Source organism: Colletotrichum higginsianum, chromosome 9 (assembly GCF_001672515.1).
Source record: "Colletotrichum higginsianum IMI 349063 chromosome 9, whole genome shotgun sequence".
In the NCBI taxonomy this organism is placed as follows: Eukaryota; Fungi; Ascomycota; class Sordariomycetes; order Glomerellales; family Glomerellaceae; genus Colletotrichum; species Colletotrichum higginsianum.
Window position 1 is genome coordinate 2,377,987 of NC_030961.1, and position 13,350 is coordinate 2,391,336.

Consider the following 13,350-nt stretch of genomic DNA (forward strand, 5'->3'; position numbering starts at 1 on the left):
CGTCTCAACAAACGACTGTGCTGAGTGCTATGTGTTACTGTTCCCCCCTTCAAACGGCCCTCGCTGCGTCTATCTGGAAGCGCCAAATTTAGCAACACGATCGCATTCTTCTCGCCACACACATGTCACACATCACAGCTGCATCGGGAAACCCACGCAACCTTGTTTTCTCAAGATCTTTGTCTTGAATTGTCTGCCTAGTTACATGCGCGGTCGGAGAGTGCAATAGCCAGTCTGCTGATGAGCACTCGCCAATCTAGCCAGATCTTGTCCCATCACATCCAAACCCCTCCGCCGGCCGGAAAAGCAAAAAAGTAACGCCAAGTCTCGTTCCCTAGAGTTCTCTTACACACACAAGAAAGCTTTCCCCAATCTGCAAAAGGCCAATCGAATCTGTCCCAGAAACCCCAAAATGATGAACCTCCAATCTTGTCTGTAGTTTCTCCCAGTCGAAAAGCCATGGGAGTTGGTTGGTCATGCCAGGCGGCCATGGCGAGATCAGCAAACGACGCCAAACCGCATGCGAGAAATGAGAATGAAAGAAGAAAAGAGAAACCGCCCCCGGTGCCGTCACGTCCCAATGCTGGCCCTTATGCAATGCATGTGTAATCAGGCATCTCCAGTGATATATCTTGTCGGACCGCTTCTCTAATGACAGAATTTCATAAGTAGAGAACCGTCGCAACGCTGGGGAGGGCAACCCGAGAGAGCCCACCCGATACACCGGAACGGCAATACCTCGTAAAGGAAGAAACCAATCTCTTCCCGATATCGTCGCGCGTCTCATGATCAGCGTCGTAACTGGCATATCGTCGAAGCCATGAAGCCCATGTTGTCGTCGTGAGCTCGATCCAACCATGAACCGAGAATACAAGGAAACATCCCCTTACTGGAGAACGAGCGTCGAAGACCGAAGATGAAGTAGAAAAACCGCGGTAAAGGACAAATGAAAAGCAAAGGAGAAGAAAATAAAGGAAAAACGTTCGTCTATGTCGATGTGTCGCATCGAATCAAGTACAAGCCCATTGAAGGCTCCGCCCGATCTGGTGACGGCTGCCGAGAAGCAGAATGCGATTCTTGTGTTTGCGCTGTAAATGCCGAAAGGAGGGGGGCACTCAGTACGCTGCCCAGACCCATAGTGTACACACAAAGCTAGCCTTGCAACCGGATGCAAGACCGCCGTGCTCGACGGATGAAGAGGTGGGGTGGATTGCGAAGTTGTATGTTGGTTGGAGGATGATTCTGGTGTTTGCACAGACAAGGGAAAGGAAAAGATCGTCAAGTCATTGCTGCGTTGTCGCCGTACTGTGTCAAAAAGAAAACCGTAGCGGAAAGCATCGTGCCACCCATAATGTTCGTTGTTGAGTACCCGCTTCACATATCGTGTCCCGTTAGAAGTGGGATCCCCGATGCCAAATGTGTCGACAACGCATGGAATACAGTTACAGCCATTGAGCGTCGCCGGCACCCGCGTCGCCGACGGCGGCGGCGGCGCCACCGTCACCGCCACCACCACCGTTCGTGCGCTGCGGGCTGTTGTAACCGAACTGCGGCATGCGCTGGCTCTGGGGACCAGGGGGAGGCACCGTCAAGTTGCTGGACGAAGGGTAGCTGGCCTGGTTGCCACGGGGAGGCATGCCGCCGTTAAGACCGCCGTTCAGGCCGTTGCCGAAAGCACCGCCAGGAGCAATGATGGAGGTGTTGTTAGACATGGCGCGGTTGTGACCGGGACGCAGGGGGATCTGGCCCTGGGTGGGGTCCGCCGGAGTGACCTGGCCGCTCGAGTTGGCGCTACCACGACCCTCAAAGGCCTGGATCTTGGCCTGGATGCGGCGGCCATACGGGGTGGAACGGATGGCCGGCAGGATGGGGCGGATGGCATCGACCAGGCGGTACTTGCTGTGAGGGGTCGCGTACTCGAGAGCAGTCTGGATGACATAGTTGGCGTACGAGTCGCGGAGAAGTCTCTCAATCTCGCCAGGAGACAGGAGCTCCTCGACAATCATGTCGCGGGAAGGCTCCTGGGAGCAGCGCAGACACTTCTCAATGACGTTGGAACTGAATTTGTGGCGGGACAGTTGGCCGATGCGGTTCTTGAACATGCGGACAATGGGCTCCGTGAAGGTAGGCTCGTTGAGGTCAATGATGTACTGTACAACATAGTTGCCGAAGGGGTCCTGGACGAGAATCGGGGCGTGCTCAGTGATCTTAGCAATGAGCCAGACCTTCTGCTCGCCAGAAGCGTGGTCAATGCAACGCTGGAGGACGCAGCAGCCGTGGCGGTGAGTGCCGACGTCGACGCAGTTGGTGCCGACAGCGTCGAAGATGAACTGCGCATCGAGAGCGCTGAGCTTGTTAAGACACTTCTGGATGACGTGATTGCCATTGAGATCCTGGATGAGCTCGACGACCTGGAAGCGGAGGGCATTGATGATCATGCCGATCTGGGTCGGGGTAGTGACGAACTCAATCATCTTCTGGAGAGCGCGTGTGCCGTGCTGGTTGAGGGCAATGCGGACCATGTCAACAGCGGCGTTCTGGATCAGGACAGTGCGCTCATCGTCGTTGCAGAACTCCAACAGCTTCTGGCACAGGTAGTTGCCAAATGGGTCCGTCATCAGCTCGATGACGTGCTGGTTCGTCTCGAGCCAGATCATGTGAACCTGCTCCGGGTTGCGCTCCTCAAGCTTCTTTTGCAGATAGCGACAGCCGTGCTGGTCCTTGCAGAGGTCGTAGATCTGGCCACCGACGCTCTCAAGAGCAAGGCCATTGTAGCGCGACATGGCTAAAATGAGGTCAGTGGTGCGGGACAGGATTGCGGGATAAAAATTCGACGTACCTTCATTGTCCATCTGGCGACGGTGCTGGATGACCCGGGCCTGGCTGTCACGAGGCTGGGGCTGCTGAGGAGGAGTGTAGAGCGAGCCATAGCCAGTGTAGTTCTGAGGGGGGTACATGTTGCCTCCGTTGTTGAGGTTCATGTTCTGCAGGCTCATGGCCAGGAGAGGCACGCCGTAGGGGCCAGGGTTGGGCGGGCCGTTGTTGTTGTTGTTGTTGCTGCTGTTAGGCGAGACATAGCCATTGGGGTAGAACCCGCCGTAGGCGTTGTTGGAGCCGGCAGTGACGGTGCCATTGGGGATCTGGTTGCCCTGGGACGTGTGAGGGAAGCCCTGGCCGGGCGCACCTGGACCAAAGGGAGCAGCGTTGGCTTGAAGGGCGGACTGGATGGAGGGGTAGGGTCCAGTCTGCTCGCGCTGGGCGCCCATGCTGTTGTCGTTGGACAGCTCGCGGCTGTGACGGCCGGCAACAGCGCCGGCGGGAATGCGGCCAATGCTAGCATTGTGGTTGTGGAAGTGCTGCTGGGCGTGGTTGTTGGTGACCAGGCCGCCGTTGGTGCTCTTGACGGTGGGGACGTCGTTGGCAGAGAAGGAGCTCTGCAGCTTGGGAGGAGTGGCCATCATGTGGTTTCCGGTAGGCGAGACGATGGAATTTTGGTTACCGTTGTTGTCGGCAGGAGCGTCCGGGTAGAACTTCAGGTCGAGCGAGTGACGAACGGAAGATCGGTTGCTGGCTTCTCCTCCAGAAGAGGTGGCTCCGTTGAGCGAAGACGTGTTGATAGCAGACAAGCTCTGTTGGGCGCGGTGACGGTTAATATTACCCCAGCCGTTGGAGGAAGGCGCGTCAGGAGCAGGCGAAGGAGAGAGTGCAAGATCAAGGGCAGCGGAAAATGCAGAGAGCTAGACGACGCAAACGGAGGTCAACACTGGTACATGGGGTTGACAGTTGGAGGTATGTAGGCTGTGGGGTTTTTGGGTTTGAGTCGTCGATACTTGGAGAATCCTGCAAGACTGTTGACCTCTTGATGGGGAGGGAAGACGGGCAAACGGGTAAAACAGGAGAGGGTGGATTTTCCTCTCTTTTATTCCTGGACTCAGGTGAGGAAGATTGGGGAATAGGGAAAGGGGAAGACGATGGGGAAGTGAGAGGAGATTTTTCAAGCAAGGTGGGTAAGGTGAATTAGGGAGTGAGGTTAGAAGTAGGTAGAGGTAAAAGTGTGGTTGCTTGCGGCTCGCATCTTCCCGCAGGGGGTGGGTTTGGGACTCAATATCAGCTCACTGGCAGGAAAACAAACCTCCAGTGAGCTGTACGAAGTTGACCAAGAACGAACGCCACCAGCTAGCTCATGCATTTGAGAAATCCAAACCATTGCTGAGGGGTGCGGATACCAAAGTGATAAACAAAAACCAGGCAAGAAAAACGACTTACCATCTGATCGTCGCGACGAACTAGAGTTGGGAACTTGTCGTCACCGTTGTTCTGGCCGTACTTGTTCTCACCAGAAGTGTCCTCCTCACCAAAGAGGAAGCGAGCAGTACCAGTCTGGTCAAGGTCAGCGCCATAGAGGCCAGTACGAGACCGAGTGACAGGCATCGAGTAGCGGTTGTAGCTGTAATCAGGAGAAAGAGAGTCAGCCATTGCTTCAAATAGACGCTTGTTTGCTTTGTCGTAAGTGTGGTAAATAATGCTTCACTCTGTGGACAAGTCGCAGGGCTCTTCTGCAGGTAAGTGAATTGGTCAAAAGCTTGCTGGAAGGTGGCCTTTAGGTAAAGTAGAGGCTTAATGGCGAGTTGAAAGACCAAAAGGTCCTTGTGAGGAGAAATGGGGGGATGCTGAATGACGTGAGGGTTTCGAGCTTGGAACGAGGAGGTTTGAACTGGGAGAAGGGAAGAAAGTGCAGGTGCTGTGAAGCAACAAGAAGTGTGTGAAGTCTAAGGCTATACAGGTCAAAGACCAATTGCAATGTTGTAAGGGAGAAGGAGAGGGTTGGCGTGGGGGTTTGGAAAAGGTGTATTTGAAAAGAAGGGAGAAAAGCCGAACAGTTGGGTTGTGTGGTAAATCGATCGAGAAGTGAAGGAGTTGAGGCCCCGAGGTCAGGCTTTTATTGACGAAGGGAGGTCGGTAGGCCAGTAGGCCGGAAGGTCCAGAGGGAGGTGGTTTGTGGAAGGAGCCAATGTTGAGCTTTCGAGGCAGAGGGAAGCGAGTTTGACTTGACTCGAACGGCAGGAGCTCTTGCGCGTGCTCTGAAGCGCCTTCCGTCCATGATTTTTTTCTGCATAGCTTTCTGAGGCAGGGAAAGCCTTGGGATCGCAGTCGTTCCTACCTTGAGATGGCAGTTGTTCTTACCCCAGGGCCGACGTCGTTTTTCTCTTAATGTCGTTCCCGAACTGGGATTGGGGGGTTGTGGTAGCCGGCCGGATGAGGGTTCCGTTCCTCGGTTTCTCCAACGGAAACCGTGTACATTTGCAGAACATGGCAGGATCACGATATACTCAACCCACGACTTGTCCAGAGATGACATGACATACGACACGGGAATGGGTACGGCACTTACGCGTTGGAGGACCGGTGGCTAGTCGGGTCCTGGCGAACGGCCTCCTCCTTCTCGTCCTCGTCGCTGTTTCTACGGGAGCCCGGAACGGAACGGGACGGCATGTGGTCGTCGAAGTTGAAGCGGGACTGCATCAGGGTCGACTGGGGCGAGGTGAGCTGCGACCCCGAGCGGCCAGGGCGGTTGAACAGGCCCGGGGGCGACGTCAGGCTCGAGGTCGAGTATCGGTTCGGGCGCGAGAACATGGTAGGGAAGCCGGAGGAGGACTCGTGGTATTCGGGGGGCGTCGTGGGCTCCGACTGGTGGCCGTGGCGGAGGTCGTCCTGCATCTTGGCGAGCTCCATCTCTTCGCGACGTTGGGCTTGCTCCAGCTTCTGCATCTCCATCTCGAAACGACGCCTCTGCTCGCGGAGTCTCTCGTACTCGATCTTCTTCTTCTCAATCTGCGCCGGCTGTCAGTCTCGTTTTTATTTCTCGTCGTGGGGCAGGCGGCCTGCGAGTGGCGTGGCAGAGTCTGCGGACGGCGGGTCTGTCGCAAACAAGGTTCGACAGCAGGACGGCGAAGTCCACGTACCAATTGAACTTTGTGCAAAGTCTGGAAACCAGGTGTCAGTCGCATTGCTACGAAGACGGGCGCGCCATGACAGGAGCTGCATAGCCGGATGGGGGGGTTTGGTTGCAGCGCCATGAGCGAAGGGGATGAACGTACATTGCTGTAATCTTGACCACCGAGGTCAGGGACGCGCTGGCCGGTAATGGAAGACAATGTTGGTACACGCCCCGAGTCGGTGGTGAAGCGGCGAGGGAGGGCACCTCGCCCATCATGGGCCTGCACAGGCTGCGGGAGGCGGTTGCCGTTCCGCGGGGGCGAGACGAGCGTGTTCATCGTGGAATCGTTACGGAGAGGTTGATGCTGTTGTTGTTGAGATCGGAAGCGCAGCTCGTCCATACTTCGGCTTACTACAACCACACTTGTACACTACACGGCGCAATGGGCCAGGAAGCGGCGGAGTTTCTATAATACTGCTGGCATCAAAGAAGACGGGCGGTCAGCGACAGGAATTCGACCTCAGTCGGGGAAAAAAGCAGGCACAGCGTCTGAGACTTTGCTGCTGTTGGTGGGCAGGGAGCGAGGCTCGTGACGACGAGAAACAACGGAACAGAGAGCGAGAGTTTGGAGGGTTTGGAACAAGGAAAATCGGAGGCGGGGCGCGGGCGGATTTGGCGAAGCCGGGTGGTGTTGGTCCGGGGGGGTAATAACCGTAACACGAGATAGCGTCCCTCATGGCCCCCCGTCTTCTCCAAATGCGGGCGGCAACTGGTGAAGCGCTGCAGAGACAAGGAGAGGGGAGGAGAGAGAGAGAGAGAGAGAGGAAGGGAGGAGAGAGAAGTCAGGGCAGCGGCTGGAGCTGAAGAGCGTAGCGTGAGACTTGAATGTCTCTCCTTGCAACTCAGTCCCGCTCTCTCCATCTCTCTCTCTCTCTCTCTCTCCTGTCTCATGGGTCGTCTCTGTGCTTGAACCACGCAGGCCGAAACCGTCGTCGCCGTTGCTTCTCCAGCTTCTGCCGCGAGAACCCCTACCTCTTGTTTCCTTTTTTTGATGTCTGACAACCCAGGTGTGTGGTGTATGGCGTCGGTAGCCGTTGGGCGCGCATTGAAGTTTGGCGGCGAGGTTGTCGACCTTGCTGAGCTGTCTGCACTGGGCAGCGTAGAAGAAAAGGGGGCGACGTTGTTTTCTCTCTTTCTCTCTCTCTCTCTCCCCCCACGCGCGTGTGTGTTTCTCGTCGCCATGGCGCAGTTCGCAAAGCTCTGCAACCAGCTGATGCGGGTGCAGTGCAGCAGCAGCACAAAGGACGCAAACTCCAAAACGTACCTGGTTTTTCGTCTCGTCTTCTTCCCCAGTCAAGTACAGAGCATACACTCAGAAAGATGGTCTCACACGTCGCGCCCTGGAGAGCCAGGAGCGGCAGGCTAGAGAGAGGGATTGGAATACACGGACACACAAGATGGTGTACAGGAAGAGAACTGGGCAAGGACCGACCAAACGTGGGGAGAAACGAAAGAGCAGGTTCGGAGCATAAGAAGGTAATGTAGCGATTTTTTGGTGTGGGAGACGAGCACACGGTCGGGAGGGGCGCGGCAGGCCAGACAGCGGCCCAAGATACCCCTGCGCCGACGAGGGGAGGGGGGCCACATATCGTTCATAGTAGGTAGGGTAGCCCGTAGAGGGGGAGGGAACCACATACGGGAACTGCAGCATCTCACTCGCTGACCTCTGTGGCTTTGCAAGTTGGGTTGCTTGGTACCTAAAGGGACATTCCGGGTGTACACTACTTACTCACTTGCCCACTCTCCCCTCCTCCTCCTCCTCCCCCCTCTTCTCTCTCTCTCTGTCTCTACCTGTCAACTCTGGGGAGACGGGGAAAGAGACAGAGGGGACAGAGGCAGAGACTGCCAGAGCTAACATGGGCAAAGTACCATGGGTCGTACCGCGTTGCCACATCTGACCCTGTCCTAGTCAGGGTTGCGTCTAGTCCTGCGCGCGCCGTGCCTGGCCAGGTCGGGAGGAGGGTTGCGGGTACTGCGTAAAGGATGTACTCTACTAACTCTATGTGTGTGAGAATTCGTAGTCTCCGAGCAGGTACAAAGTCTGAACTGCGTCAAGTGTGCACTGTAACCCGGCGCAAGTGGGTGAGAGAGAGCTGGGCGTGGATGGTCATGAGTGGTGGGCGGTGGTGGGTGGGTGCCCCTGCCACAGAGAAAGTGCGTGAGAGAGAGAGAGAGAGAGAGTGTGTATGTATGTGCGCGCGCGCGCGTGTCTGACACAGGCTCACAGCAGCCTTTTGGGCTTCTGCATCTTCCCTTTCCCAGTCCCAAAAGGGCAAATGAGCTATTGGGAGGAGACGAGGGCCGCCGCTCCTGGGAACCCTGTCCGACCCTCCCGCCAGCGGCAGCTCATGGACGAGCCCGCAGATATGGTTGCACCTAATGGTTCTCGAATACTTTTCAGGCACTACATAAAATACTCGAGCCTGCCCGTGTCAAGTTTTTTGTATGTCACTATCTTTGCGAGTTGTTGCTGCGAGTCTTCGTGGTGGGACTGCGAAAAAGAAGGGCGAAAAAACCGGCAGACATTGTCGTGGAGAATGGCTCACGCGCTCCCGCAAACGCAACGTCTTGTCCGTCCATAGAACTAATCCCTGGGGCGTGTTCTTCTTGTCTGACTCCAGACCTCCTCTTCTCGTGACATGGAAGGAGCGAGCATTCCAGACAGGTCAACTCTCACCCCTCATTCACTTCGCTTTGTCTGTCTGCCTCTCTTCCTCTCCCCCTCCCATGATGAGGGGCTGGCGCACTAGAAACCGCCGAGTCTAACAGGTCGGAAATCGGAGGTCGTCCGGACTAGTCCCAATTGATTGCCTTGTTCCGCTTTCCTGTCAGGGGCTCTCTCTCCTGGGTGCAATACACTATGGCTAGCCCCAATGGCCCGTCCATGGCCTGTCAAGCTTGTGCGAGCGTTGACGGCCACCCCCCAGTTGACCTAAATGGCTTTTGTCAGTCAGTGCATCATAAACTCTATCTCAGTCTGACAGGAGGCCCGAGAACCCCCCCTTTCTTTGTCTTTCTGTGCAAACTTCGTTGGTTTCCAGTTTCCACGTAGCTGGGTTGTCACCGCTCTCTCTCAGCTTCATGCCTGACCTTTGGCCGAATTAGCAATCTGCCAACGTAGCCCCGTCGACCGTACGGGAATCACCCTGCAGGCGGTTCTGTTGTCGCGCTGGCTGCAACGAAGGCTTCCAACCAAGGACTTGCATGTCTCGTCGAGCGGTGTAGCGGTAGTCTATGTGTGCTGTGTTGGCTTGTCATCCTTCTATGCATGTAGCTGGTTCAAGACGACATTTCTGCAGTCTGTGTGCCGCGCACTGCCTGCGTCGCATGGCTCTTCGGGACTTGGACAGCCCTGTCCGACAGCAGCGCCCCTTCCCCGGATCAAGCAAGAACACGTCGCAGAGAGCCGGGAGTTCATGTCTTCAGTCACGCCGTTGCGTTGGTGTGATGTTCCGTCCGACAATACATTTCTCTTTATCAACAACCACTGCCAAGTAGGTAACTTGAAGAAGTCAAGGGTTAGAGAAGATATGTCTGTGCCACGGTCGTCAACGATCTGCGTTTAACGAGTGGGCAGACCAGGGCCGTTCACCAACCAGCAACAGGTGTACATGGGGGCCGGACATCGTGTTTCGTTTGGCACTTTAGACCCTGTCGTCAGGCTGGCTGCTCACCCAACGGCCACCCGTTGCAAGGTGATTGATTCTTCCTCGTGGCTGACTTGAGGCGGCCTCATCCTCACAACCACCTAATTGCGTTCTGCGATCCGAGTTGAGCGCTTCTCTTTTTCCTAGGCCTGAGATGTCTGTGGACGGTTTTCGTCTTGCGGTGAGAGGCAAGTAGCGAGCATGTTGAGGCAGCGGTTGGCTGTCGGGCTCACTAGTCTACCCGCAGCGGTGTTGGTTGTCCTTGAGTAAAAATACCCGCCCGTCCTTCTCAAAGTGAGCGATGGGTTGCAACCCGCCGTCGGTGAACTGCTGAACGGGGCTTCAGAAAATTACTCAACCGTTGCAATCAGGTTGTTCCTTGTCTATGCTGTTCTGCAACTTCAGAGCGTCCCATTTACCCACCTTATTTTTCTTCTTTTTTTCTTCTCTTCGCACAGGTGGGGAGGAGGCAGGGTCTCTCCCGTCCTGGGGTTTTGATCGGGTCGGGTGGGTAGCGCGCGAAACACCCGCCGCTCGTGAAGACAGCGCCTCGTCGACCAACTCTCGGGACTCTGAGCCGTACAAGGAACAATGCTTTGCAGGTTGCAGCATCACAGTGTACCAATGCATGTCAATTTCTCCCACAACAATAGCAAGTATATGTGTGTATCTGTCTTAGGGCTCCGGGTCGCATTTAGCCGTTAGAGCCTCCATGCAGTCGCTGCAATGCGCGAGAGTTGAGGAGGGGTACATCTGGCATGACTTGACGGCCCGGAGGGGCCCAACTTCCCAGCTTCGTAGCCTCATTCTCAGCACAACTCTAAAATGGAAGGGCTAGTCGAAGACGTACATACGTGGTCTGCCCCGCGGTTTGGGCGCAGAAGCACACAGTAAGTACTTTGTAGTCAGGTAGGCTTGTCGGCGCTGCATCTCATACCAATGCTGGTGGGCTGGTGAGGGTCTCGAGGTGACTTGCATCTTCCCACTTCCCACAAGCTAGGTGGTCTACGACGATCCATGTTTGGGGGCAAAAGCTCCAGGGCTTCGTCATAGTGCCGACGAGGGCTTTCCTGGGCAAAGTATGTATGGGCCGGCCGGAGGTGGGAAAAAAAAGTAACGAAAATTGCAGAGAAACTGATTTGTTGGGCGGCAAGCATGGACTTCCGTAGGCTCGAAGTGGCTCGTTTCTACACCGACTTTTAAAGGCCCGCATTGAGTGGACTATATGCGAGTCTGCGACATCGTGGGCGTGGGCGGCGGCATTGGCGTATAGAGTGACAAGACTCCAAGACCCGGACCGCAGTGACTTCCCAGGCCAAGCTTGGAGGAAAGCTTTGGCAGGTATCGACTTAGTGCCTTGTCGGCGGGTAGACTCTAGGGCGGTAGAAGTCGTTTACGACTTTGGCTGTCGTCCCATGTCACTTGCAGGATGCTTGTTGACGGCATCCTAGTAGGCTGACGACGGGCTAGAATGGTGAATGGACTTCCATCGCCATTTTCTGCGCTAGCCCGAGGAATGTCGGCTCGACGATCAGTTAGTTAGTTCAGATATTCCCTCGCCACCCCTTTTTTTTCCGGTTGCCATTCTGGTAGAGTACCGACCCCATGTCATTGATAAAAGGCTCCATCAGGCAAAGGCGGCAAAGCCCTTGGCTCTGGATTCTCCATGTCGCGATACCCCGGCAAAGAGGGGTCTATCCGATAATAGAGTGGTTGGACCCTCGATCCGCCGCAGAGTTCGGGGCCGCAGGTCGTGACTCGCGGGGTCGGTCTCTTGCATCATAGTCAACAGACCGCGCCATATGTTGAAGTCCAAATGCCTTTGTGTCCAGGTCAACGGCGCCGTTGGCATAGCTTGGGTTACGCCACGCTGAACGGTGTCAGGGGCTTCTTGGTGCCGCATGAGAGCCAAGGGGGTGCAGCCAGGCGAGGGGATGCTCTCTCTCCAACTTGACTCTGCCTCTGCGCCTAGAGTCGGGATTGGTGTCGATTGTCGAGTACAGTGCTCTCGTACAAATGTCTCGCTGTGCTGCATGCATCGCGGGGCAGCTTCACCACTTACACTAGTCTATCGGGACCCGATATCTGGAGTCAAGGAGGGGCAATCGCAGTCGATGGGACGCGACTCGACTTGCCACTGCATCGTCTCTGCCAACTCAACGTGCAGACGCCGCCGCCGTCGCCGCCACTGCATCTTCTGCTGCGGGTCGTGTTGAGGGAGACCCTGCGGGGAGCAATCTGATCCCATGCAGGTGTGACGACAGACTTGGACCATGGAGTGAGAGCAGCGTAAGGATGTTATCGGCCGCGCTTGGAGGCAACTCTGGCCATGTGTAGATAGCTGCAATGTCCCTTCCCAATTTGTTTTCCTTCTGCCGACGGACTCGGCGAAGACTACTACTTGGCTGATGTGGATGCATTCAAAGCCAAGCAGCAGCCGTGAGGAAGGTGACGGAGCAGCGTGTAAGTCGCAGCTATGTCAACAGAGAAGATGGTGGTCAGGAGAGGGAGGGGGGTTCGGTCCTGCGCGAAGAGGGGTAAAAAAGGTAAGAGGTAGAGAGAAAACATGCTGGATGGCGGGGCTTGCAGCAGACGACCACCTAAGCAGGTAGATATGTGTGCTAAGTACCCAGGCAGACACGCAGGCACATTCACATTCCCCCCTTCCCTTGCCTACCTACTTGCCTAATTGCGCAGGCGTGGTTGCCATCTAGGGGAGAGTTCCTCTGCACCTACCTCGGTAGACAAGGAAAGGCGGCAACCCCCCACTCGCTCCTTGAATAGTCGACTGGGTACTCGATTGAGCAAAGCGTTCCAAGTCCCTGGTCTTTGAGGTATTTTGCACGTCAATGCATCTTCAACTACGGAGTATTTCAAATCAAACGACTTGGGTGATGTATGCATATGATGGGTCGGTGAATGTGTGTGTGGCAGGGGGATGCCGCAGGCCACTCGCATTCCACTCACTCGCTTCCTGTGACTGACCTCAGCTCTGCGGATACTCATTCATGTGCGTGTAAGTTGGCTTGTTCCTGGCAGTGTGCTGCACAGCACGACGCAGGCCCAAGACCCGGGCCTACGGGCAGCCGTCATGCCACCTCTAGGAGTGTAATGCCGGGCAGATTGATGCTTCAGAGCCCGCACAGATGAAGTGATCAAAATTGATCATCCTACCACTACAATGTAAACAATGCTTTTCTGGCTCCTCATGTCACCCCCGAACTAACTTGCCAACATCTCACGGGCACAAGAAGACGTTGCTAGTTGATTACTAGCCTTCGTCTAGGTCCGTGCCAGAGTCACAAATTCTGTTATTCAGGTGTGCCCTAAGTACCAGGAACTACCTAGGCACCGAATACACTAGCACGATTAGTAGGGAGGTTGGCGGGTTTTGGTCAGCATGTTGGGATGAACTGCCTAGTAACCTTAGGCAAGCAAAGCTATCAGACGCAGCTCCTGTCCTCTCCTGCACCCCTCGCACACCTCAACTTAGGCGCGGCTCACCTCGGTCAGCCTCAGGTGTGGTTTTCTCCCACCCTCGTGGCCGTCCCAAGAATATCTTATCGTGCTTATCAGCACGTGTTCTGCTTAGATCGTCGGCACTGGCAGACGTGGAATCTCGTCGGCGTCTTGATTTCGACGTAGAGATGCGGAAATGGGGAGAGAACGATAGACGATTATGTGTCCCTGAACGGGCGCTGGATG

At 55.6% G+C, this 13,350-nt stretch overlaps 2 protein-coding genes across 2 annotated transcripts; both read right to left on the reverse strand.

Annotated features, from left to right (window-relative positions):
• Positions 1-1,442: 1,442 nt before the first annotated feature.
• Positions 1,443-4,476, reverse strand: CH63R_12932 (RNA-binding protein; the record flags this gene model as incomplete). The annotated part of the gene is made up of 3 exons (XM_018307906.1): positions 1,443-2,785; positions 2,840-3,737; positions 4,267-4,476. 3 exons carry the CDS (start codon positions 4,474-4,476, stop codon positions 1,443-1,445), a joined length of 2,451 nt encoding a protein of 816 aa, XP_018152323.1.
• A 455-nt stretch (positions 4,477-4,931) lies between these two features.
• CH63R_12933 (Pumilio domain-containing protein) lies at positions 4,932-6,338 on the reverse strand (the record flags this gene model as incomplete). The annotated part of the gene is made up of 3 exons (XM_018307907.1): positions 4,932-5,157; positions 5,393-5,841; positions 5,964-6,338. 3 exons carry the CDS (start codon positions 6,336-6,338, stop codon positions 4,932-4,934), a joined length of 1,050 nt encoding a protein of 349 aa, XP_018152324.1.
• Between the last annotated feature and the right edge of the window lie 7,012 nt (positions 6,339-13,350).